The 27081-nt window shown below is 46.1% G+C and overlaps 1 protein-coding gene across 1 annotated transcript in view; it reads right to left on the bottom strand.

Annotated features, from left to right (window-relative positions):
- The window catches only part of dcbld1 (discoidin, CUB and LCCL domain containing 1), a 29162-nt gene extending 6121 nt beyond the window's left edge, over positions 1-23041 (bottom strand). Inside the window, exons 1-10 of the mRNA XM_062551039.1 lie at positions 22848-23041; positions 19010-19228; positions 14962-15117; positions 11938-11989; positions 11303-11375; positions 7256-7389; positions 5051-5091; positions 3077-3283; positions 659-774; positions 248-407 (exon numbers count right to left, since the gene is read on the bottom strand). Of these exons, the coding sequence (XP_062407023.1) occupies positions 248-407; positions 659-774; positions 3077-3283; positions 5051-5091; positions 7256-7389; positions 11303-11375; positions 11938-11989; positions 14962-15117; positions 19010-19228; positions 22848-22968 (1279 nt within the window). The 5' untranslated portion in view covers positions 22969-23041. The remainder of the gene's footprint in view (positions 1-247; positions 408-658; positions 775-3076; positions 3284-5050; positions 5092-7255; positions 7390-11302; positions 11376-11937; positions 11990-14961; positions 15118-19009; positions 19229-22847) is intronic.
- Positions 23042-27081: the final 4040 nt, after the last annotated feature.

Genomic DNA, 27081 nt, shown 5'->3' with positions numbered 1-27081 from the left:
GCATTTCAAACGTGTGTGTGTGTGTGTGTGTGTGTGTGTGTGTGTGTCTCCTCAAACCACCCTTAATCCTCCAAACACAACAGGGCGGGTCTTATCTGTCTGTGCCACTTCCTCTGTCAGGCAGCCAGAGCCTCAGCAGCACAGACAGGTGAGCTTGGGGAGGTGTTTGAAAAGTGAAAGCTTCTGTCCTGTGTATGTGTGTGTCTTTGTGTGTGAGTGTGTGAGTGTGTGTGTGTTAGGCTCTGACCAGCAGGAGGGCTCTTCACGTATGGGCAGCCCAGTAGCTCCACCCTCATGGCGGGCCGCTGGCTCCAGGCCTGGGGCAGCAGGCGCAGGTGGCGCGCCACGATGGACGGCTGCAGGGTGTTGCGCCTCTGCTGGTGGCTGTCCACATTCCCCTCCAGCACCTGGTGACACACACACACACACACACACACACACACACACACACACACACACAACACACACAACACACACAACACACACACACACACACACACACACAAAGGTCCATTCAGATCAATGGCTCCGGTCTAGGAGATACACAAGCGCAGATCAATGCAACAGTCCGTATTGGCCCATCAAATCCCCTGACTAGTCTAGATCCAACATGGTTGACTGTGCTGGCCCAGTTCTGGATAGGAGCGTGGGGACTCACGGTGGGCTCCGAGCTGTTGTGCTGGGTGTAGGCCTTCCAGCGGCTCCTCTCCTTGTACTCCACCTTGTAGCTCCGCACGTAGTGCTCTGCCGAGGGGGAACCCGTCGTCAGGATCCCTGCAGAACGGGAGAGACCGCAACAAAAGAACCGTGTGAGTCACCCCACAGCGACTTACACACACACACACACACTCACACTGCTCGGTCACGCCTGACTTCCTCCTGTTCTACCTGCTCAGCACTTCTCACACGGCGCAGCACAACGCCGCTCTTCCCTCCTTCCCCTGGGTCCCAACTCCAAACAATGTCCGCTTGGGAATGCACTGAGGCCCTGGCTGGCTCTGCGAGCGCTAGCTAGCGTTGGGAACGCCGCCGAGCGAGCGAGCGAGCCGAGAGTCTGCTGGTGTCGCGCCGCGGTGAGCGTCTGTGGCGGCCGTGTCCCTGGCGGAGGGCCAGCTCCAGTGAGAGCCGGGCGACAGCGCGGCGGCCCCGAACCCCGTCATTATCCCCAACCCTCTCATATGGAGATATGATAATGCCAGAGCAGCCTGCTCAGGGCTGTTGGCTTACCAGCGGGGCCAGTCCTCACACACACACACACACACACACACACACACACACACACACACACACACTGGCTTTCAGCAACAGCCAGCTAAGTGATCACTCAGCGTGGATTTAAAGGGGAAACTCCACGGGTGAGAACAAAATATGGGGGTTGACCACATGCATGACCATTGCTATTGCTACAGTATAGTGCTAAGTGCTCCCATCTTGTACAAACGATCATTCTACCGTGGCCTGATCAAAAACCAACCGCCATCTACACACAGACCAAAGTCATCAGGGCACTAAGGGCCACACACACTTCCAGTGCGTTAAAAGCAAATGATGTATTGTCCTTTTCTCATGTTCACTTGGAATGACTTATACAATGAGTAGATGGCGTGTGTGTGTGTGTGTGTGTGTGTGTGTGTGTGTGTCTGAGTCATTGTAGAGTGTGACCCTGTGCCCATGAAGAGATGCATTCTTCGTGGCGTTTGAGCCTCCTCCTGTTACACAACCCGTCGCCCCGTGACAACAGGGCTCTATTTTTCACCAGCGCTGCATTCCAGCGCAAAAACGCTGCTGCAGCTCGGGACCTTGAGGTTTCCACGGCGCTCGACAATGGCAGCCAGTCGCCGAGGCTGGGGTCGCCCTGGCGCATCCTGAACAGACGAGGGCTCGGCCCGCACTCCCGGACAACGCGCGGGCCGCTAAAAATAAACCCCTTGCGTCCGGCTGGCGTTTAAATTTAAAACACGCCTCGTCTTGTTCCCAAAAGACACACATAGAGGGTCTCTGTATACTCTGGTGAGCCAATACGAGGAGCTGTGCGAGGGCTCCAGATAGAGTGGTGGTGTGGTGCGCTGGGGCTGGGGGTGGTGGGACTCATGTGCTACGGGGGTTGGGAATTAAAAACCCTCCAGAGATGGTCATGAGAAAGCCCCTTTGTGAGGATAATTACCCCCTTTAACACCCCTCTGGATCCTGGCCTGCACTCAGCCCCCCTCCCCATCCAATCAGAGTGTGTGGCTGTGTGTTTGGCTGTGTGTGTGTGTATATGTGTGTGTGTGTGTGTGTGTGTGTGTGTGTGTGGGGATGGGGGGGCTAGCAGTATATTCAACTACAAAATGACTATCCCAACTGAGAGTGTGTGCGTGAAGGAGAAGCCAACAGCAGCCATATGCACACTGCACATGTGCAGTGCACCAAGCGGTGCAGACAGCCACACACTGAGCTGCAGCCCTTGTGCTCCATCCAGAGCTCCACACTCCCAGTGCAGCCTGGGCCTGCCAGCGTGTGCCTGGGAGATGGCGCAGTGGAGCGCTGTAGCAGCACACAGCACAGCCGCACGGGAGCCAGACTACAAACGCCTCGGCTGGCTGACCAGTTAGCACACAGCGAAAGGGGGAATTGGACCCCACTCCTGCACTGTGGTATACATGCATACTTGGGTGTGTGCTTCTATGTCTTTCTGCATGTGTGTGTGTGTGTGTATGTGTGTGTGCGCATATATAACCTACATGTGTACATACAGGTGTATCTCAAAACATTTCAATATCATGGAAAGGTTAACTTTATCCTGTAATTTATTTCAAAAGTGAATCTTTCATATAATTGATTATTCTAATCTTGGTATATTATGGTTTACAGATCATGGAATCAAAACAGATCAAAAAAAATTACAATTAGGAAATGTTGACTGGAGATCAGCTCTAGTCAGCTAATTAAACCAATGGACTTTTCCATGATATTCAATTGTTTTGAGATACACCTGTGTGTGTGTGTGTGTGTGTGTGTGTGTGTGTGTGTGTGTGTGTGTGTGTGTGTGTGTGTGCTTGCATGCATGCACATGTGTGCCAGTGGATGCTCTTACCTGTGATCCTCCTCTTCTCCCCCAGGTCCAGCTGTAGCCACTGTTGTCCAGCGTGGCTGTTGTCAGAGGTCCAGAGCACGCCAGAGGCAGCTGGGTCTGTGTCGTTGGGGGACCAGTCAGCTGGCTGCCCGTCCCCGACACCGCCACTCCTCTGCCCGGAGCTGGCATTCAGCGCCACCGGCTGCAGAATCACCTGCCTCTTGCAGTCTACAGGGGGAGAGAGAGGGAGAGAGAGAGAGAGAGGAGGTGAAACAGAGCGACCCAGAGTCCCGCACAGAGTTTGGAGAACAAAGGCAAAGGGGACGAAAGGAGATGATGGAGTGAAAGAGAAAAACAGGAGAGAGGGGAGCAGATGAAAGACAACAAAACGGGTGAGAAGCGGAGAGAGAAGGGGGGAAGCACACAGCTGCAAATTAAGACGCTCAGCTGCAAGTGTTCTTGTGAAGGGCCAATAAAGTCAAAAGTGCTATCAGCTGTGGGCAGGAAGTCGTCCAAAACCATCGCACTACCGGGGACATGAATGGATGTGTGGCCCTTTTTCTCACAGACAGACGCCATCTCAAAAAGCTGTGAACGCCACATTCAGAAAACTCATTTCCAGCTCGGCTCGGCGTTTGGGTGGTGTAATAAAATGCACGTGGTGTGAGTAATAACTCACACTGACTCAACAGGAAGAGTACACCTCTTCTTAAGAAGGCATGTGCACACATAACTCAACTCACATGTGGCGGCACAGCACAAAGATGTGGGGGGAAAAGGGGAGAATTTGGAACCCCCCCCCCCCCCTACCCCCCCCCCACACCCCACCTCGTGCCGCTTTCTTGCGGCTGCATCCTTGTGGGGTTGCGCAAGCGCGGGGAGGACATCCTGGCGGAGCGGCAACCGCTGGCCGCTGATTGCCAGAGCAAATAAACAGCGCGGCGAGGCCCCCCTCCGACGGCTCAGTCTGCCGCGACGGGAGAGCGGAAACTGCGGGGGAGAGAGCGCGGCCGATTGAAGTGGTCGCCCCGGCGGGGCAGGAGGGAGAGCCCGGGACTGAGCTAATGACTCAGTTTGTCAGAGTCACTCCTAACCACCCGTGCCACCGCTTAATTGAATTGGACTCCATTGATTTCTCTCCTCTGGAGAATTGTCTGTCATGCGTGGCTACAGAACATCCACATAAGAGATGGATTAAGACGCATTGCTAACCAAAAGCCGGGCTTCCACAAACAACACAGGCCCTGTTGTTCGGCGCTCTTTGTCAGGAAACAGGTTTGGGGACTTGCCTGCTTGGTCTGGTGTGTCACAGGACTTCCTGTGAGCCAGCAGTAAATCACTCTCCACACAACACAAAACCCCACACAGCAGGGTCTCCCGCAAGCTCATCTACAGCGGCTCAATTAAAACCAAGAGCAGGAAAACAGGAAACTGGACCAGCATACACACACACAACCCAAGCAGAGAGAGAGAGAGAGAGAGAGGGTGCGACGGGCCACAGCTAGCCGCCGCCGGTGGGGACAGCGTGTTGTGTATACAGTGCTGGGTTGGGGAAGCTGGCCTGGCAGGGGGCCCAGTCCTCCGCGGAGATGAGGCCCAGAGTGACCTGTCTGCACAGGTAGCCCTGGCCGGGGAGAGCCGGGGGATTTCACAACACACACAAACTGCCACCTTGAATAGCAGCAGCACGGCGGAGATAAGACGTTCCCACGCCTCTAGCTACGCACACACGCACACACACACACACAGGACACAGGTGAGCTTTCACTTTTCAAACACCTCCCCAAGCTCACCTGTCTGTGCTGCTGAGGCTCTGGCTGCCTGACAGAGGAAGTGGCACAGACAGATAAGACCTGCCCTGTTGTGTTGGGGGGATTAATTCAAGGGTGGTGCGATGAGAGATGGGGGCATGTGTAGACGGCACAATGTGAGGCACCGATTCTAAAAGCAGAGTTGAGCAACAATAACAACAAACAAAAGCCACACACATCTTACCATTGGTGACGAACGTGAAGAGCTTCTCAGACAAAGAGCCGCTGAAAGAGAGAAGAAGATATCCATTAGAATGGGGGCTGTTGGAGCCTGTGAGGACCATTACAGTGATAAATTGAGGGGCTGCCTGCTCAGGGGAACACCCATCGGGACCACAAAGGGGAAACACACACACACACACACAGGGGAGACACACAGTCACATACACACCCTTGATGTCAGACCTCACCTCCTGGATCCCCTTCGGGGAGCTGCTTTGCACACAAATGTAACCTTTGTGCTTGGAGCCCCCTTTATGCACCTTCATTTGGGTTTGTTTTTACAAGCTGCTGCGTGGCAGGGATAAAGCCAACTCATTTGCGGCTCTCTGATGGGGTTAATTAGGAGGGGGGTATTCATGGAAAATGGCCTCTTTTCCCTGTGATTACTGACTCACCAGTCATTTCCACAGGCTGCCAGGGTGTGATTCCTTTTGCACTACTTTTAACAAATGAAACGGTCAAAGGGCATGTATGTGAGTGTCTGTGTGTGGGTGTGTGTGTGTGGTGGGGGATGTGCATTTTTTGGGTGTGAGTTGAATATGTTGGTGAGGATCCATAATAACTGAATGATCTTTCTGTGATTAAAATACAAGACCTACATCAACTCAGTATGAGAGGCAAAGCTTGTTTGATATCTCAGCAGAGCTGCTTGTCTGAAAAAAGTGATTATTTAACAAGATATTGATCCTTACTTTCCAATTAAGCTGGACCTGGCCCAGGGGACTGTTACTTCCCCAATATAATCAGCTTTGGCTTGAGAGCGTGCGGTCATTTGGACTGTGGATGAGGGCAGGGCAGTGCAGTGCAGCGGCCAGCCGTGACAGTGAAGCCCTTACAGGTTCCTGCACACAGCCAGCTGACTATGGCCGAGCTATGAGGAAGTGCAGGCAAAACTTGTCTTTACAGAGCAACGGCACAGTTCTGTGTGCGCTAGCCTACATAGCATGCATACCCCGTGTTTAAATGCCATGTGGTTGCAAGAGTAACATCAAGTTTGGACAGCACAAGTATGTCTTCCCTTTGGCGAATGGATGTGGAAATAGAAAGAACAAGGATGTTATCTCTGCTTTGTTAGAACTGCTATTGAATAGAGAACATGCCTGAGCCTCAGAGATTCAGATATAACTCTGTTGGTCTCGCAATGAAGTGGCTTTGCTTGTTGACAGGTTTTGAAACACAAAGGGTTGAAAGTAATGAAATGAGTGTGCCATTTTTCAACCGCAAACAGGTCTGACGTTAAGGATATTTATGGAATGACTGATTGATGTCCAGCACTCAATAATTCTAGGGGGCAAATCAATACGAGGTAATTTGAGAAAGCTGGGCCATTCGTTTCAAACTGTCACAGCTTTGATTGCCACTAGGACACATTTGACAGTAAACTTGAAAGTTGAATCTGGGACATTCGAAACCATTTAGCCTGACCTTGAGTGCTCTCTCTCTCTGAATCAACACACAGTGGGCTTCCAAACACAACTGCACTGCACTGCACAGCCTGTCTGCTTAGGACATAATGGACCGCTGGTTAATTCCTTCAGGCCCCAAACCCACTGATGTGCTAAACCTTTGGCTGAGTTAATAGGCCGGTAATGCTCCGTGCCTGCAGGTTAATGTGATGTGCTCCCGCGGGCCGCGGAGAGGAGCGGGAGCGCTGACAAATCGCTCAGATAGCCGCTGCCCAGACAGTGTGTGTCTGACACGACGGGAGGATTAGGCCAATTCATCACACACATGCGTAGGAATGATAACAAGCAATGCTGTGGGCATGAGCCAAGGTCAGGTGTGGAAAGTCATTAGACCTGCGGTGGAGCTGGAACAGATAAAACCACCACACTATGGCACTATTACACTATTACCAGAGCTTACAGTGAATGAGAAGCTCCACATCTAACATGCCAAAATAAACAAAAATCGAAATTGTTTTGACACTGCCATCTGGCAAAATCCTTCCTCGACCCCCTACTTACTACACCATGTATCTGTTTGCCATTCCAGCATATTGCATTTAGAATCTGTTTCTCCTCACAACTACACCTACTTCTGTTAATCTTTTACTATGCCTATCTCCATGGCAACGCGCCATTGCTGAGAGCTGGCTCACAGAGTTGTGCTCTCACAAGCTCCACATCATCGTGAAGCGCAGCTCCTCCACCAGGGCTCAACTCACTCTTGGGACAGGATCCTGTTGGCTCGGACTGCTGGGTAGTGGCTCCTGCCGTTCTGCTCCTCCACCTCTATGACCCCTCCGAGTTCATCCGAGATGACCCCGGCGTGGACGGCTGCTTTACAGAGCACCGACGTCTGGACAGGGGAGGAGACAAAACAACGCTGATAAACACAAACACAGACAATAGAAAACTGAGGGCAGTGGGACAGATACGCAGACGCAGTTTATCAACACAGTGGGTCATGACACTTATGACGAGCACAGCCCATCAATCTTGTGACAATGATCCCAGATTGTCGGACAGATTCAGGGCTTACGTTTCCAAATAATCTCTGAGCTGTGTCTACAGCTGAGGATGCACCCAGGGTGGACATGTGAAATCAATACATTTTTGTTTTGCTGCAAAGCACCACTCCTCTGTTAGTGGTGGGTTCACACAGCATAATGATATCCCTAAGGAGGGCAATGCTTCTAATGCTAGATGCCCTGAACAAAACCTCAGTCTGCTCCATCCATCCCTGTCAGCAATCTCAGCACAGGCATCTCAACCCAATTTGCTGAAGTATGAAACAGGCAAGTATACAGATGGTTGCCATGTTGCTATGCTGCCTTACTAGCCAGCCAGCAAAGGAAACGTAACCTTAAAAGGTCTAAATGGGAGTGCAATTAGAATGAAATGCTTCTACCTTACCATACAGTCTCCTCAATTTAACTTTACCCTAGCAACCGCCAACTATTAAGATTGCTTCATAAGCTAGAGCAAAGTAGCTAGCATGCTTTATACATCTGGCAGAGGTCTGAGGTATTCCACTATTTGAATAGCCTGAATAGTCTGCTTATTTAATGAATACATTGAAATGTGATATACAGTCTGGTGGGAACATACAACAGCCAGAATTTCACATTATGGAATATTGAGTGGGAATGAAAATATGTTATTAATAATAATTAATAACATATTGATAATTTCTATCTGATATATTAATGGCCGTGTATGTGAGAGGCTCTTAGGTCTCCAGGGGATAGATTATCGGTTCAACATTACCATTTCATTTCCATTCCCACACAACACCATAACAGTATAACAGCGATAAACCCAGTGTGAGTGGAAATGGGCCAGGGTGTATTTACATTCTAGATAAGTTCATTTCATCCTGGAGTGATGATTACAGTGATTGGGTGTACAAGAGGAATGCAGAACACACCTCCCTCAGTCTAATCAGGGTAAGTAGCACTTTGTGAGAACACATACCTTTGCAACTGCTACCTTCAATGGAGCACATTTAGCTGAGACAGGTAAAACAAGAAGGCACTTAAAAAAGATAAGTGAATGGAAACCCAGCGATTTCCTGAAATGAGGAGAGGACAGGCAACGCCCAGTGACCTTTCCAGAAAGTTCATCCTGCAACCGGCGAACAACATGAAACGCAAAGGAAAGCTGTAACTTGAATCTCTGTCCAGAGAAAACACCCCTTTCAATTATAGCCGAGAGGGAACCAAAATAGCCCTAAAACCTGCGGTGAGTGGAGGTGAAGTTACTCCATTGTAATCCAGTTCCTCTTTACCTTCAGCTGCGACGGGGAGCAGAGGGGCATTAAAAATGCAAAAGCCGCCCACTGACGCCGACTTGCACCAAAGGCCAAGCTGGCATAATGAGCAGCCTTTGGTGGCAGGCGGAGGGAGAGGGGGACAGGCAGTGCTGCAGCGGCAGGCACGTTGAGGACGACGGGCCCGCTCCCTCGTGCACAAAGCCACATTGTCCCTTATCAGGAGGAGCAGCTGCTCAGCATTCACAGCCCGTCTCCTCGTTAACCTGGAGGCCTCCGCCGCCGGGCTCAGGAGCCGCCGCTCCCACTGCACACTCACAGCCCGCTATGGGCTCCGGATCCCAACAGCACCGTTCAGAATTATGACAGCAACTACACATGGGTAGTGTCACTGCCAAATATTACGCATACACAAGCAATTAAGCTTCATATTGTAACATATCACATTTTGGAATATTAAAAAATAAGAGCATATGTGTTTGCTCTTACGAAAATGTGACCGAAATACGACCAAATGTCAACACCGTATTTCCGTATCATTAGCGCATCTGTAACGTGGGACTCAAATACTGTGTCAACTCAGCTATGCTTTGGGGAAATACACCCCTGATCAGACGCAGACGCCGAGTTCAATGTTCCTGCTTCCCATATGCGCTTTCAAATATGAAAAAGACCATCATTACCAGCTCAAGTGTTTTTTAGAGAGGGGCTTTTACAGTGTCACACCTCTCTTAATCATTCTAGAGCTGCTCTGAAAAAAACTGTGCCTGACAGCTCACTATTGTCTGACTGAAACTGTCATATGACAGTGCTTTGTGCGGCTATAATAGAACGCCTCAGAGTGCAAGCTTTAACGTTAGCCATGTGCATCTCCTTACTGCACAAGATGACCGAGAGCTGCTTGACTATACAAGAAGAATGGTCAAGAATGACTTTTAGAAAGAACAATGTACATGAACAGGCTGTCTACATGACCTCTGACATATCCAACATCAACATGCTGCACATACTAACCAGCCTCTCACAAGACCCCATGGTGGATGTGTGGACCTCGATTCCCTCCTCCCCACTCTCCTCTATTGTTTTTGGAGCCCCTGCTGTGCCTGCTAAGCCTGGAGCTGTGACAGACACTGGGACCAGTCAATAGTTGTGATCACACCCTGGAGAGGCAGTCTCCACCCCACTCCCCCAGTGGCCGGGAAATAAGCCCCTCGTATGGAGTACCCCAGGCCAGGTTTGGCAGGGGGTCGCACTGCCCTGCTGGGGGTCCAGCAGCACTGAGGTCTCGACACAGTCCCACAGGCCGGGCGATGTGACCAATGAGCTAGTGGTGCACGCTGAGGGAGCTTGACCTCCCAAAGCCGGGGGGGGGGGGGGGGGGGGGGGGTGGAGCAGCTATCCAGTGCACAGATCAAAACCTTTGACCTGCAAGCGGTGCACATGTCATGATGAGATTGGGGATCATTCTCATGTGCTCTGATGAATTTGCAGCTATCCGCTCTGCTGATTGACCAACAATGGCTATTGAGACAAATTCAATTATGTTTAAATCAATACCAATCCACCCATAAATGGTGGTAGGTGCAGATATGGCTTGAATTTATTCCAGCCACTAAATTACTCCAGCACCTTTCAAAAATATGTGACTGCAGAACGGAGAAGCTCTGAACACCCAAAGCCAAAGCATATGACCCGGGTCCAATTCCCCCTCAAACACACACACACGCACACAGACACACACATACACAGACACACAGCATGACTAGGCCTACTAAACTGGCTGTTGCCCGTGCAGTGGCTTGGCCCACCTCTGATGTAAGCTGTGTTGAGCTGAGGCTGAGGTATGCGGAGTTACGTAAAGCAACTGGCAGCCTGAGCTCACTCCACTAGCGGCTGACTTCACAGAACAATGAGCCTACTGCAAACAGCACGTATTGCCCCTCCATCACTGCCTCGAGGCTAAGACCAGACACACACACACACACACACACACACACACACACTATGCCATCACATTACCTCAGCATACAACAAAACACTTGCAGTCTAACACACTCGTGTGCAAGCAAACACCCAGACAAACACACACACACACACAAAGAGAATGGTGTCAGACGCAACAGTCTCAGTAGTTAGCGCCAGCGCTCTTAAGACGTGGACAAACAAGCGTCTCCAGCGAGCCAGAGAAGCTCCTGTCCAAGGGGGGAGGGGGGGACTCACTCCCAGCCAACTGCTGTTCTGTCTGACAGCCCAGTGGCCTGGTACAGTAAACAAAACAAAACAAACGCGCCACTTCCTCTTTTCCATCTCCCAGAGGGCGGCCTGCCATGTGCTCAATGGACACACCTGGGACATAAATGACCACTCATATCAACGGAGCTTGTCTGGAGCGCTGGCAAACACAGACACACTCTCCGTCATGTCTGAAGGAACCCCCTCCCCCGCCCTTATCTGATACCTTTTGTTAGTGTGCAGGTGTTTCGAGAGGACCTTGACTTACATGTCTGTAGCCCTGCGAGATGTCCCCAGACACGTCTCCGTCTACGGCTCTGCATCCAGCTGGACAATACTTCCTGTAGGGTGAGACAACAATGAGAGGGACTGGGTCCAGAGCATCTGTCAACCTAAAGATGTCCAGCTTCACAATAGCATAACGGACACATGTAACATCTGACACAATGCAAGAGGTAGGAGAAGGATGACTACAGTGACTAAAAATGCACTAGTATTACTAAAGTATGTGGTAAGACTCAAATCTGATTCAGAAAGAAAAGAGTGATGCAATACACCAAAAATACTATACTTATGCTACAGGGCGGGTTCACCATTCAACTGTTGACATTTCTGTTGTGCCCCTAGTTCCTTGTTAATGTGTAGATGTACTGTATGTGCATACACACCTGCTAAGTTGCACTCTGTACAGCACTTTAGTAAGTTTAAGTTGCGTATAAATGTGCTTTAGAAATACATTTGACTTACTTTACTAACTGAATTCTATAAACAACCCCTTGTTATATGTCAAAAAACTTGGTGGATGTTCGGACATTTTGTGTCATGATTAGCTACTGTGCACTCAAAAAGGCAAAATGTGGATTCAGTCTAAAGTTACAAAACATTCCAGTGCGTGATGCTCACCTGTACTTAGCGTCTGAGAAATGGCTGCCTTTGTCCAGACATGTAAGCAGATCTGTAGATAAACGCACAGGAGACAGACAATGAGGGCTAAAAATGGCAAGGCCTGGAAGCTGGAAGTTGTAGATGTGGTGGCCACAGGAAGCCGACCCCAGCGCTACAACGACAGTGCTGCAACAGGACATGGTGACCACAACAGGATGAAGACCCCTCTTCCTTTCCTATGACTAGTGTGGAGGTAAACATGTCAGGGGCTAAAATTACACCCAAAAGTGTGTCACTTCAGGGCTGCCAGTAAAGGAAACATCTATGGGAAGAAAAGGCGCGTGGGTATGCAGTGACAAATGAGATGGAACAGTGGAAGGGGCATGCTCTAGTCAAATGCTTTGCCTCTAAAAAACGTCTCCTTCTTGATCGGTTTCATCCACAGGGCAGAGAGGGAGAGAGCAAGAGAGATAAAGATGAAGAGAGAGATCGAGGGATAAAGATGAAGGGAGCAGAGATGGGGGACTCGAGTCTAGTGACTTGACTCGAGTCAGACTTAAGTCGCCAGATTGAGGACTTGTGACTTGCTTGATCAACAGTGAGAAAAGACTTGACTTGACTTGGACTTGCTACTCATGACTTGAGACTTGACTTAGACTTGCATGCAATGACTCGACAAGTCATTGCTGTCTTGGTTAATTGGTGAATAATAATAATAAAAACGATTTTCGATTGGATATTTCCTGTTGCATGTGGGCGAACCTGGCAACCTCTCTACTAGGTGCTAGGTGACGCGCCCGCCATCTACAGTAGAGCGGTCGGGGTTTAGAAGGTGGAAGCTGACCAGTTCTGCAGTGTTCCCAAAATCATAACATTTGGATTTAAAGACTATTCAACTCAACAAAAGAAACGATTCGCCGAGTGCAAGGTGTGCAGCGCAAAAATATCCGACACATCCAGCACCACGTCAAATGTTATCCGCCATTTCCGACTACACAAAGAAAAGTAAGAAATGTCAATAGCTAATTTCACATTATTTTTAATCTAACGTTAGCTGGCAGAGCTAACATCCCATCTCCATCAGTAAAACGTGACAAGAGCTTATGTTTGCACCACATGTTGACTTAGTTTCACATTGATCCCGCCTATCAAATAACAGACAATTTGACTGAAATAGGTAGCCTATCTGAAATTGCCAGATTGATTCACTTGGCAGATAGCGCTAGTTGCTAGTCGAAAGTCTACTAGAAAATCACTCAGAGTGCGCAAACCTCCTCCACGCGAACACATCACCTCCTCTTGCATCCATCCATAACTTTTTTAGTTATCTTGCGAACAAACAAACATATACAGACAAACCAACAAACTCCGATAAAAACATAACCTCATTGGTGGAGAGAAAAACTTCGAAACGGTCTTTGTCCCGACGCACATAATTGTTGACATTCTCGATAATGTCGAGGGGAAGCTGAGACAAATCATGCATGACTGCAAGTAGGCTATTTCTTTGTGTTGGATGAGAGTAGGCTAGGCTACAGATGTGATGGATGTTACATCACATCTGTACTCTCACCATGGACGTTAGGAAATGTGATACATTCTTAAAAATGGAGTGGGAGCATAAATGCATTGAATATGAGGCTATGTTGCACTAACTGGTTTTCAGTCTTGTGCTATGAATGGTGATTTATGTGAGCCCTTTGCACTGAAATTAATATCACTCATGGCTGTAAAATCCTTGTATTTGTCGTTAGGGAATGCATAGGCCTATTAAAAATGCATTTGAGCATGAAAAAAATGAATATACATTTTATTCTTATTCAGAATTATTTTGTAGCTTCTCTCATGTCAGATGTGCGAAAGTGCGCAGCCACATTTGGCCCTCTGATGGTGATGATAAAAAAATTGTGGCCCTCTTAGTCATGAAAGTTGCCCATCCGCGGTCTACCACAGCAATGTAGCTGTTAGTTTGTTAGCGCTAGATGCTTTTATTTTTATTAAATCATTATATAAAGTATAACAGCCAAACAACATGCACAAACCCTATTACTGTAAATGTATGTAAAAGTATATGAGAGATGTATGACATAAATGAGAAATGGGCCACTTTCAAGAGTAAATCGTAGTATATAGCCTAACATAGAAGTGTCTCCATTTCATTTCCGTATGGTATTTATTAATGAAATATTATGCAATGAAAACATGAGCTAAACACACATTCTCTCTCTCTCTCTCTCTCTCTCTCTCTCTCTCTCTCTCACACACACACACACACACACACACACACACACACACACACACACACACACACACACACAAACACACACACAACATACAGTATGAGAGAATGAGGCCTTTTTGAAGGAGTAGTGGACATAGAAGTTGTATTTGTTCAAGTTCATTCCTTCTTGCACTTCTTTGTCTTTTGTCTTTTGCAACATATCGAAAAAATGGTTGTAAATAAAAGGAAGTGGTTTGCTGCTGTTCCCATGATAAACTACCGTGTTGAGTACTCTGTCTGGTAATTATTGTTTGGTACACCAGGCCCTGTAGTCGTTCCTAGTAATTCTGATCCTGCTGGTCCTAGTGAGCATTTATAATTATTCTTTAGCCTTATATCCCCTTCTTCTATTTGTTAGCCCTTTTGTGCAAAGGAGGGCTACATAAAACGTAGGCTGCCGTCTCTTCAAGTTTTAAGACGGTTGTCTTCCAGCTTATTATATGACTTGACTTGTGACTTGCTTGACCTAAGCTATGACTTGACTTGACTTGACTCGACCTAAGCTATGACTTGACTTGACTTGACTTGACTCGACCCTCACAAAAACGACTTGGGACTTGCTTGAGACTTGAAGGTTAAGACTTGAGACTTGCTTGAGACTTGCATATGTGTGACTTACTCCCATCTCTGGAAGGGAGTGATAGAGAGCTGTAATCAGCACAAAGGCTTGCTTGAAAAGACATAATCTGGGAGAACTCTTCCACTCTTGAGCCTTGGGCAGTTTTGGGTGCAAAGCGCAACGCACATTGAAACCCACTCACCTTTGCGATTCCCTGTGGCGTAGGACAGCAGGAATCCTCGGCCCGAGATGTGCTGTCCACTGCGGAACTGCACCCGGACCTCACTCGCGTCCACGTGGAGGGACTTCAGCAGTGAGGGGGCCGATTTCAGGTCACCGCAAAATGGACCCAACAACACTAGGGCAGGAAGTGGAAGACAGATTTAACACTTTAGAATGATGGAAAGACAAACTCTGTGTGTCATTATAGATTACTAGACGTTCACAAGAAACTATTAAAGGAACAACGGATGCCAACACAGATATTCATGCTGCTTTTAAAACGGCACTTAAGACTGCCACAGAGAGGAATCCCAACTATCCAGAAAAGGGCCCTTTGATCTCTAGTGGTGGTTAAGAGTAGGGTGTTGACACTGTCAGTCCCCCAGTCCTCCATCCAAACCGCCATATAGAGCTTAGTCACCTCTCCTCAGGCTCAGGGTCAAGCCCATATCAGCCATATGTCACCCACAGGCACCAGAGCTGCCCGTTCACAGCCATAAAGACAAACCACAGCCTGTCACCTGACCCGCTCTTCCTGCCTACCTTTCCAACATGACAGGGGAAAGAAAATGCTTCCCCTTTTGTCTGAGACAGGAACTTGACTGTAAATAATTTCGCAGGAGACAAAAGGGATAGGCGCTCACGTTTCTACCGTAAGCCCCCTCATTCCCCCTCAGTCTGGGACAGCCCCTATGCGTGTGTCTGCTTGAGCGCCCTGCCAGGTTGTCTTTTGACAGGCTTCGCAACATGATAGCCTCTCTCCCAGGCAGCTTTGTGGCAGGTACTCACTTCCAGCTCAAAATGGCTGTGGTCTCGCTCACTCGTGCGCTGCACTGACACCGGATGACTAACACGGACTCTGGACGAGCTGGATCACTCTCCCCCAAGTTGTCAGAGGCCAACGGAAAAGACCAGGGGCCTCGGAGTGGAGAAAGGTGGAGAGGGGAAACCACAGGGTTCCACAGCAAAGCAAGGCAATCAGAGAGGTTTCAGCCAGAGGGAACGGTGCCAAGATGCCCTCACATACCTAGTCAAAGCTACGTCACATAGTGAAGTAACACCTTCTTCATGACTAAGGCTGGCAGAGTTCCTCTCTAACAGGGAAGCTACACCAGATGCGCAACTCAAGCGATCTGTTCGCATAGCTTAATAAAAATACCTTTTAAGAAGACTGCTCTAATTTTTTCAACATGCATGTGCCACTATTAAGTCTTGTGTAGCCAGTTCTACTGGTTATAGTGAAAGTTCAATCATTGTTGCCATAATTGTTGCCAGGATTACCATACCAATGCAAAATGACTGTTGCATGATGCATCCGTGATTCACTGAAATTATAAAAATGCCAGAATACCCATTGTGGCATTTGTTCGTATCAGTACTTAAAGAATGGTGTTAATAATAAGGTCTTAATGAAGGCTGTATTTTGTCAACAGTTTAAAATTCCATTCCATCTTCTGTCATCTCAGTCTATTCTACTCCTGATGCTTCTGTCTGTGGTATCGCTTCAGTATTGGTATCGTGGTACTGGCATGGTGTATCAAAGTAAATCCTTTTGGTGTCATGACAACACTAGACTGCACTTTGACTCATAGTTTCTGCTTGTCAATAGTTCCATGCTTACACATGAATGAGCCTTCAGACGTTACAAAATGCAGCATTTTTGGACAGCCAAGCACTGTGAAGAGAGCACATGAGGTCTCGAACATCCTCTGACACAGCAGGCCTGGCTGTCAAACCCATGGGCCTCATCTTCGTTCCGCTCGGAGCAGCAGCTGGACTCCCACTACCCTGTCCAACCTCCCCCGCCCTCCCCCACCACCATCCCCACGGGCCAGCTCAGGCTTACTCAGAGCCGAAAGGCAGAGGAGGCGCTCGCACTTGCTGATGAGGAGGCGCGTGGAGCCCTCCTGCCCTCCCTCAACTCCCTCACCTCCCTGGCCGTCACAGACAGACACATGCTGGTGCCTCACAGCCTGAGCACTTGAACCCACAGCTCCACTCAAAGCTGTCTCTGACTAATATCGCCAGATCATACACAGTAACTTGTATGCAACACATGTAAACATAGAAATAGGCTCATAATCTTAACATTCCCACACTGATATAGGGCTGTAATAATCAATTAGTTGTCAACTATAAAATGAATCACCAACTAATTTGACAAATACCTCAGAATTCTCTGATGGCAGCTTCTTAAAATATTTTCAGCTTTACGTAGCCATCTATGACAGTGAATAATTTCACTGATCAAACAACTAATAGATTAACTAAGAAAATAACTGACCATTAAAATAATGGTTAGTTGCAGCTCTACACTGATTTTGATGTCAATCTAAGCACTCACATTGTTACATAAAGAAAGTAGGCTCATTTGGGGCAAAGAATTGTGAAAAATAAGCATGGGATGACAGAAAGGAGAATAAAAAAGGTTTTGCCAGGAGAGTGTATAAAAAACTTAAGTTTTCATGAAACAAACTCATCAAACAAACTCGGAAAACAGGATTCCTTGTTGACTGCGCTTGTTTAATCTGACAATATTGAACTTTACGCAGTTAAGCACTACTGAGCCAACTAGACCTACTGCCCTCGGCAATTTCTACCAAGCATCACCCAATTGGCATTCAAATCCATATTCAGAAATATTTAATTAATTTAAGAGTTAGGGACATGGACAGTGGATATAAGGGCGCTGGCAGGCTCAAAACCAGGCCAGTGTGGTTGCAACATCCAGGACTCACATTGAGTGATGTGGAAAATCAAAGCTCTAAATCTATGATCTAAATTAACCTACAACTTTTCAGAAGGAAACTGGACAATACTGTACGTTGCGCATGACCCAATAAAGAAACTTCCTGTAACTCCAAGGAACATGTGTGCATGTTCAGACAACAGTAACAAGCATCCAAGCACAGCATCACAGCATTAATACCAATTGAACAAATTCAAACTCATTATACACACCTGTGGAAACAGGATAGGGCCTTCGTGTTCTCGGCTATGTAATGAATTTTCATTAAAACAATGTTGTCTTTGACGACTATGACGTGTCATAATGACATGCACGGCCAGAGGTCATGAATCCATGGAAACAAGAAGGGGCAACTCACTCTCCATTGCTACTGACCAAGAGTACTTTACTGCCTTTTATTGAAGGAGACCAATTATGAGCTACAGTAGTTTACATATAAGAAGGTCGAGTGATAACACACGTTCCGTTTAAAATTTACCCTGCTGCTTGTGCTAGATAAGGATTAAACAAAGTGATTATTATAAACCTGTTGCTTTGCATTGCATGAGTTCAAGAATAATCTCAAGTTATTACATAACATTGTTTTGAGCCACCACCAGAACACCACAAGAGAGGGTGCATATGAATTTAAAAACAATCATCAACAAATTAACTGCTGCTGGGGTAAAATAAGAATAGAAGAGTTAAGATGAGTGGCTCACTGGTGGCGTTTAACTCGGGCCACTGAACAGCAGGCTGTCATGTGACCTGAGAGTGACATGAGGACAAACAGCCTTTTCCTTTCCGCCGTACTCTCAAAGGGGTTATTATTTGACTGGAATAATGTTAAGCCAGCACACAGTTAGGCTACAGGCATGATCATTTCTAACTCAATTCCTTAACTGATCTTGATCAACCTGCGTTGATATATGCTAATAAATGTTACATTAGTAATTTCAGTACCAGCCCCTTATGCCATAGATTGTCCATGTACAGACAATCACAAGTAATATGATTTCCCACCAGTTATTTCCAACTTAGACCAACAGTTTCACATATCGCATCACAGACAAAAACTTGACATGAACGGGTATGCTCATTTCTATTCTTGTGTTCCTTCTTAACCACACAACAAAGGCCTTCATTTCTGACCAGCCAAAGCCCCTTAGTGCAGTGGCTACTGCAAGAACTTCACCAGAATCATCAGAAATCATCAAAAAAAATGGACCTTACTACCTGACCTCCTCAGCACATTTCAAACAAAGCCACTGAATTTGACGGCAGAGATGGCAACCCTCACCTTGCTCGCCCCTACCGGCGCCCTGCAGTATCCTGACGTAGTCGGAGTCACAGCCCCGGGACTCGACGCTGAGGTCTGCAAATTTGATGGTAATGCTGTTGCCCTTGGGCACGCTGATCCTCCACTCACAGAGGGAGTTGTTGGGGTAGGTGCCGGGGTAGTTCTTTGAGGAGAGGATGCCACTGTCCGGCCCCTGGATAGTGTGACCACAGTCGTTATCTAGGGGAGAGAACCATGAAACAGAACATTGAAGGACAGGTTATGTTTGAATGAGTGAAACAGAAATGATTGGGGAGCGGGATTAGGCATGTGGAAGCATTGGGATCATTTCAGACTATTGATAGCATCTGCACTGCACTAAAAGCCGCTGAACGTTCATATGTTGATAATCCTCTGAGGCTTGAGAGGGTGATCAGGAAACTAAACAAGCTCAAACAACACTAAACATAGTGGTTCACTAGTGTGTAAATAGTGGCACAATAACACATAAACAAGTTACAACACAAAACATGCGCTTCATTCACTGGGAGATAGGGTCACAGAATATATCAGTCCTTTCGGTCCAAAAATGAATTCACTTGAGACCCAACAGTGGGGCTTCTGGCCAAGCTTTGGCTGGCTGGTCAGCATGAACTAGGACATGGGTCATATTTTCCTCATGTTTTCATGGAAACATTTTCTCAGTTTGACCCTGATGGTGACCCGGTCCACCAGCCGTCCTTCCTCTGTCACGGTCACAACTCAAAATATTTCCCTTAGTGTAACAATCACAGACACCACAGCCTGTATGCTACACGTCTGACTGTAAATAAGGTTCAGCTAAAGGCCCCCTGTAAAATACATCATTTCTGGAACATAACTACTACTAGCTGCAGGTACAAGTGAAGTCTGTTGTGGTGATCACATTTCTGACAGCCATTACCCTGTCATGGAAGGGCAGCCCAAACAAGCCTGACCCCGTCAGAGGCACCTACACTTGACTTGAGGCTTGGGAGCTTACGCAGGCATGGAGCTGAGTCACAGGCAACACTGACAGAATACAATTCCCACGGGTAGTGGAAGGTTTGGGATGTTCAGCTGCTGGGGCCAGGGCATGTCTTCTCCAGTAGGTGTGTGTGTGAGTGAGTGAGTGAGTGTGTGTATGAGTGTGTCTGACAGTGCATGAGTGTGGTTGGCCTTTGGCTCTTGCAGTGGGTTGGGGCCGTGGGTGGGGTCGTTGCATTGGGGGGCCATTGGGGGGTTTGGGTTTATTGCGAGATTAAGGCCCTCTGTGTGTGGGTGTGGCATTGACACCTGTGCTAGCAGCCCCCAGCTCACCTCCCTGGGGCTGTGAGACAGCTGGGGCCGCTGCGCTGAACCCAGCAGCTCACCCTCCCCAACACGCCTCCCAACCCATGCCCTCACTTGTGACGATGGGGCCAATTAGCACCTCAACGTTCCTCGAAGCAAAACACAGACCGGACCGGGCACTCGAAATAGAAACTACTTAGGAACCTGTGTTGGGAGTGTGGGCGAGCGCAAGCCTGGCCTGCACACAAACGGGGCAGTGAAAACACGAGCGTGAGCTCCTTTGACATTAGCCAAGGTTACGTCAGCACTGGGCACGGGGAGACACACACAGTGGCCTTTGTAGTTGGGGCTGAGGGCTGGCCAGATGTGGGGCTGAGGAGAGTGAGGCTAAATGAATGGAGACTGGGGAAAAAATGTAAACAGGATGTTCCCACCTGAGGGCAGGTGTCGGAGAGGTGACGTCGTGCAGACTTTCAGTCGAGATCATTCTTCAGAGTCTCTGGTTTGTGTGAGCACATATTCATTCAAAACTAACAGAATGACGGCAAAATCACACAATCTCTTTGTTATCCACTATATACTGCAGGTCTACTAGGCCGCATGTAATATATTATTTCAGAGAGAAAAAATCATGCAATGAAATCAGTGAATTGCTCACATATCACTGTGCTATTGTGGAGAGGCAAACAATCAACTTTATGTAAATCAATTCAGAATTCAGGGGCAGAAGCAAATCAACACCACTCAATCTTTCCTCACACTAAAGGCAATGAAGAATGTAGGGGCAACATATCACATTAAAAAAACATTCAAGCCATCACCAACAAGGTGACATCAAGGAATTCAATTTTGTCCAGCCAATTTGTCCAGCCACTTGGAGCTGATGGAAGGCAAAACCACCCTGTGACTTTAAGGAGCCCTTGCTGCTGCCCACAGCACTGCTCTGGCTCTCGGCACTAACAGCATGCGTGGTCCAGCGCGGCTTTGTTTGGTCGGGAGAGAGCGGTGCCCTGGCGGCGCTTTGAGACAATACCACAAACACAAGCACAATAGGAGAGCTCTCCTCTATTGTTATTCATCCCTTTGGATGGCCAACGGATTAGCAAGCGCTCCAGCACCACAGCTCTCTGTGTGCTGTGACAACACAGGACGGCATCACTGGGGCGTGCTCTCTGCTGCCTGCCACTGACACGGTGGTGCCTGCACCAGAGCTGGAACTGAAGTCAGTTACTTCAGGAGAAGAGTCCGTTATTTCAGGAGAAGAAGAGTCAGTTATTTCAGGAGTAAAAGAGTCAGTTACTTCAGGAGAAGAAGCGTCAGTTACTTCAGGAGAAGAGTCAGTTATTTCATGAGAAGAAAAGTCAGTTGTTTCAGGAGTAGAAGAGTCAGTTATTTCAGGGGAAGAAGTGTCAGTTACTTCAGGAGAAGAAGAGACAGTTCAGGAGAAGAGTCCCCCTTTCTATTTTGTGAACCGCACAGTGCCTGACCAACACCACAGATCAGCACATTTCTCTGGAGCAACAGAGAACACCTGACAAGTCGTGTGTCAACAGAAAGCCCACTGTTTGGCATAGACTGGCAGGGTTTAAAGTAAGAGAGGAAAAGTAACCACTCCTTAGCATCTTTCTCTCAATAACTTAAGATTGTCATTCACAAATCGGATGAGTTCAAATTCATAACAGCTTATACACATAGACACTTATCTGGTCATACAACAGGCTATGTCTACTTAAGCTCATAGCATGATAGCACAATATGCACAATATCTGCCATTGTAGAGAGATACTCTTTCCATCTATTCATCTATGCATGCTTGTTGCAGGCCTTTAAATTGCATTTAGCTTACATTTTGAAGTCCCCAAACAACAATTACAATACTGTCAATGAAAACAAGAACCACGAATTAAGGAATACTTGGTCAACATTATTTGTTCAATAAGGAATACTTGGTCAACATTAAAAAATTGCATGGTATCTCTAAACACATCGTCTGTTGTGTGGGTAAGGAGGTCTAAGCAATTGTAATGTTGAGTTCAATAAGACAGGAACCTATTTTGACTGAGCATCCAGTGGGAATGCTCAATCAGTAATCACACACCACTTTCTCAAGTAGTAAGCACAACAAACCAAAGGCACTGATAACGACCATAAAGCTATGTGATGTAGCCAACAGCAAGTTGCAAGATTTGTAACAGACACATGAGATGCTGAAACACTGTAGCGTGGCCTGGCCGACTGTAGCGAAATGATTAAACATTTTTGGCTGTCCACAGTGTTAATGCTGGTTAGGGATAATTAGTCACATGTGAGCTGTGAAGTCCTGACGTGACTGTTGAAATATTAAAATACATCGTGTTTATCGTAGTCTATGAAAGTATTCGGCTAGCCTACCTACTTAAGCTGTGTAACCTACTACTTTGAACTGCTACACGGAAGAAAAATGAAACTGACTTTTTAATGAATAACACTGTTGCATTGAAACGTGCAACTTCTCTTGTCGTTCACTTACAATGCTAGCTTGTTGTGCTAACTAGCTCCAGTTACTTACCCGATTTCTCGCCACATACAATCCTGGAAAGTGAGGAATAAATCAGGATGATTCCATAAAGTTTGCCGTTTCCGTACATCTCAGCTTTTAGCCGCGGCGGAACAGCGATTTGCAAGCACATTCGTTCGGTTTCATGGGACCTTCTTTGCTTGTGCCGATGGCTTGTTCTGAGAGTGAGTCGAAACGCGCTCCTACAGCTCTCATACTAAATTCCTTGAATGAACTCTTCCGTGTTTTCACCCACAGGCGGCACCCAGCGGTCACTAAACCAGTCCAACGGCTTCTGGTGTCAAGTGATATGTCCAGATTTACGGACAGGCCTACCAGGCAAGTCAAAATATCTGTTGTCTTGCATTTTGTTTGGTGGTGCTGAACAGACTGCATTGAGCGCAGTTAATTGGTCACGTGGAGAGGATTGTGAACATAGACATTAGGCTACATTAGGCTTATTTTACTTGGGAAGCACCAACCATTGGCTCACAGTTTCAATCTCAAAACAAAAATGGAACAGAACAAATATGAATTGTTCCCCTATTACCTCTAAATTCAGTATCATTCTTACAACTGAGTTATAGCCTAATAGTTTACATTTACAGCTAGGCTATTACACATACAGGCTTATATTAGGCTATAGTAGGCCTAAGTTATATTGCCTGTGGATGTTAGGCCTATAGCCTAGGCTACTAGCCTGGGTGAACCCAGGTTAACCTGTTTACAAATGCTTTGCAGGTAAGTCTGGAAAGAATCCCATGGATGCCCATTTCCAAACTTGCCATTTTAAGACTTGCAAGGAAGTAGGCTACAACAGCATGGCACACTCTCTGATTAGAAACAGAATAACGGCTCAATCAGAATGAATAAAAACAGAAACAGAATAAGAATTCTCATATAAACACCTCAATCGGAATAAAAATGCCTGATCCGATCAGAATTAAGGCAATGTAGACTAGTCCGTTCCTATTCTGATTGAACAGCAGGCCAATGAGTCCATTCTGATTAGTGCCATCTCTAAATGTCCCTCGATTAAGGTGAAAGGATCAGTCAGAAGCACTGTCTTGTGTCTTGTCTAAACTGACCACTGATTACTGATAAATACAGGGTCAGTTGTCTGGGATTATAAAGACGAAACACTAGTATTCATTTGGTGGCCTACCTGTTATGTGATTTTCTACCTCTGTAGCAAAGAAAGCTTTTTATAGATGAATTCAGGCAAACAAAACTGTAAAAAAAAAAATGTCAAATTCAAGACGTAACTTTAATGTAGGCTATATGCATTAAAGATTGGTGAATTTGTTGGGAAAGAAGACACATGCTAGTATGGAATAAAGGATAATATACAGTTATTCCTTTAGACAGCCTGTGTTAAAAAGCAAGATTGAAAAAGAGAAACAGATGCCATGTGAAAAGTGCTATCTAATTACAGGGGACACTTTATTTTTCATTAACTTCAATTACAGACGTTTCCAGTTTGGTCAAGGAGAAAGAACTTTTTGCACCTCAGTAGGCCATTGCCAAAATCTAAGGATTAGGCCTACATAGTTTCTATAGTTTTTTTTTTATCCGGGTAATGGTATATTTGAGGTCGTTACTCCCTCTTGTGGTGATATCAGGGTAGATTAAAACGTCCCTACATGATAGAAGCATGATAGAAGTCTGGCTGGCCCTTAACTGATTAATGAAATATAAATGCTAAAAATATACTTTGCAACTATCATCTAACTGTGAAGTGTTAAAAAATAAAATCAAATTCCAGTTTCCTTTGTGGAGACCTAGATGCAACTGTGCTTTGGGAATCATTATAACAGCAGAGAGCGCTGTTGTCCATCTTTTGGGGTTCTGAGAATCCTGTCGTGTCATTTGTTCATATTAGTAACCATTACCTCCAGAGACTACATTATCTGCCTATGCTAATATTTCAACTGAGGTGGCTTTATGATAATATGCTGAATTTTATATTCAGACTGACTTTACCTCAGTTAACAATTATTCAACTAAATATGCAGAGCTTGGTAGCCACCTGCAAAATAGATATGCCAACACAGATTATTCAATCTACACATCAACACAAAAAAACATGAATAACTGATATGTTAATCGACTCACACTATTTCATGTTTGCTATGTTTCTGTTCAATCCAGTCAAATCAATATGAAAAATAAAGGATTTTAGTTTCATTATATTCTTATTAAAAGGGTCAATATTGGCATAATGTACACAAATGGTGAAATTACATTACTGTGACTGAATGAAAAGGGCTTATGTCACACCCACATAATGGGTCTGATCTATATGACATTAATTAAGGTTTATAACTCAATGACACATCAGAGATTTCTGATGTAACAGATCATCTTCATTGTGTACTTTTTTACGAATTCTATAAAGTATTCTAGGTAGGATTGGTGATTGTATGCTCGTATCCATTTTATTATCACTACTTACTGTACCTTCTTGAATCAGCTGAACCCTGAACCTTTTGATTATCCGTTGCATGCCGCAAACAGAACAATATCACCACTGTGCCATAAAGAGCTTGTTTGGTGAGTTGAGGACATAGGAGCACCACAAGACTTGTCTTACGGTACATCAATTGCATCAACCTGTGCCCTCTCCCTCTCATTGTAGAGATCTTGAGGCTTTCATCACTATGAAAATGAAAACATATAACCTTCTCCCACCCTCCATAAATAATGCTATCTTTGCCTTTTCACTCTATATTTATTTGAGATCATCACACAGATCTTCTGTCATTGTGTCATCTCAATACTACTCCCTTTCCTTGCTTTTCATCGCACCAACGATTATTTTCTAAGGTCAGTTTGTTTGCATTTTTGTTTGACAGCAGAATCACACACACAAAAAAAAAACATTCAGAAGATTGTCATGAAATTCTCATCCCAGGATTTTAGATTTTATTTTGCACTTCCATCATTGTGATATAAATGTCCTTGTTCACTATATTGTTTTGCTTTTAAGGTGTAATAGACTGGATTGGTCCGCACACTGGGTAGGCTCCAAAAATACACTTTATTTACTTCATAAAAGGCAACGTTTCAATCCGCAGTGGGATCTTCTTCAGGCTTTTAAGGTGTGCCATTTTCTTCAGCTCCCCACTTTCATTGTATGACCATACTTTTACTTTTATTCAATTATTTCAAATAGGTACAGTATATCTTCAAATAAGTTAAATAAGTAAATCATCTGTAAGTCAAATAAACAGCATGTAAAAGTCCATCTTGGAGAGAAGCAGGAGAGATTTGCTGTAGTGTAATGAATTGATATAACATTCCGTTTACCTCAGTCAGCACTCACGGTTCCTGCTAACCAGTCTCTTCCAGGTGTGCACTTTACACCTCATCATGGCACGGTAATGTGATCACCAATATACCTGCACCATCCAGTTGTTACACCACGGTAGCAAATGGTGATAAAATGGATATTATATTACATTGTATCATATAACTTGGCTTTAAACAAATCTAAACAAAATTTGGGCAATTTGCAAGGCTATTTGCAAAACAAACCTCTACTCTGATGTTTTTGTGAGTGCACCAGAATAGTGGGAATTCTACAAAGAACCACAAAGAATGAGGAAGGTCATGTCTGCAGAACAAGTGGATGTTTTATTCATAAAGAAGGCTACACAGATGACCGATATCACCTGATAGCAAAGAGCAGGTTTATTTGGAATTCAGCATGAGGCGAGGACGTGAATGGCTTACAGTTCACAACACACTTCCTTCCTTGCCTGTAAACTACGGGTCAAGTTTGAAGTCCACATTTTGTTGTGTCTCCACCAAGGTGGTTATGCTTTTCAGCTTGGTTTGTTTGCCTGTTTGTCCATTTGTTTGTCTGTCAGAAGGATTACACCAAAACGAACTGGCCACTTTTCATGAAACTTGTTGAAGGGTGTGGCATGGGCCAAGGAAGAAGCCATTCAATTCTGAATTGGATCCAAATCCTGGTGCAGATCCAAAAATTATTTTCCACTTTCGTTAACATCGCAAGATAGGGCGTATGGCCTTGGCGGTCTGCGAGTGCCCTTCTAGTTGTCTGTGTGTTCACTTATTGGGTACATTTTTCCTTTATTAGCAACAGACTCACACACATTGCTGTGAAATGTCATTTTTCAGAGAACAACGGGGGGAATGTTGCTGAGACCTTGGTAGCCTTGGTAAATGTACCCTTTAAAAAAAACGAATATCTTTTCACCCTGTTCGTGATTGAGAGGTC

Source organism: Sardina pilchardus, chromosome 12 (genome assembly GCF_963854185.1).
Source record: "Sardina pilchardus chromosome 12, fSarPil1.1, whole genome shotgun sequence".
Lineage (NCBI taxonomy): Eukaryota > Metazoa > Chordata > Actinopteri > Clupeiformes > Clupeidae > Sardina > Sardina pilchardus.
The sequence above is the reverse complement of the archived record's forward strand: the minus strand, read 5'-3'. Positions and strand labels throughout refer to the sequence as shown.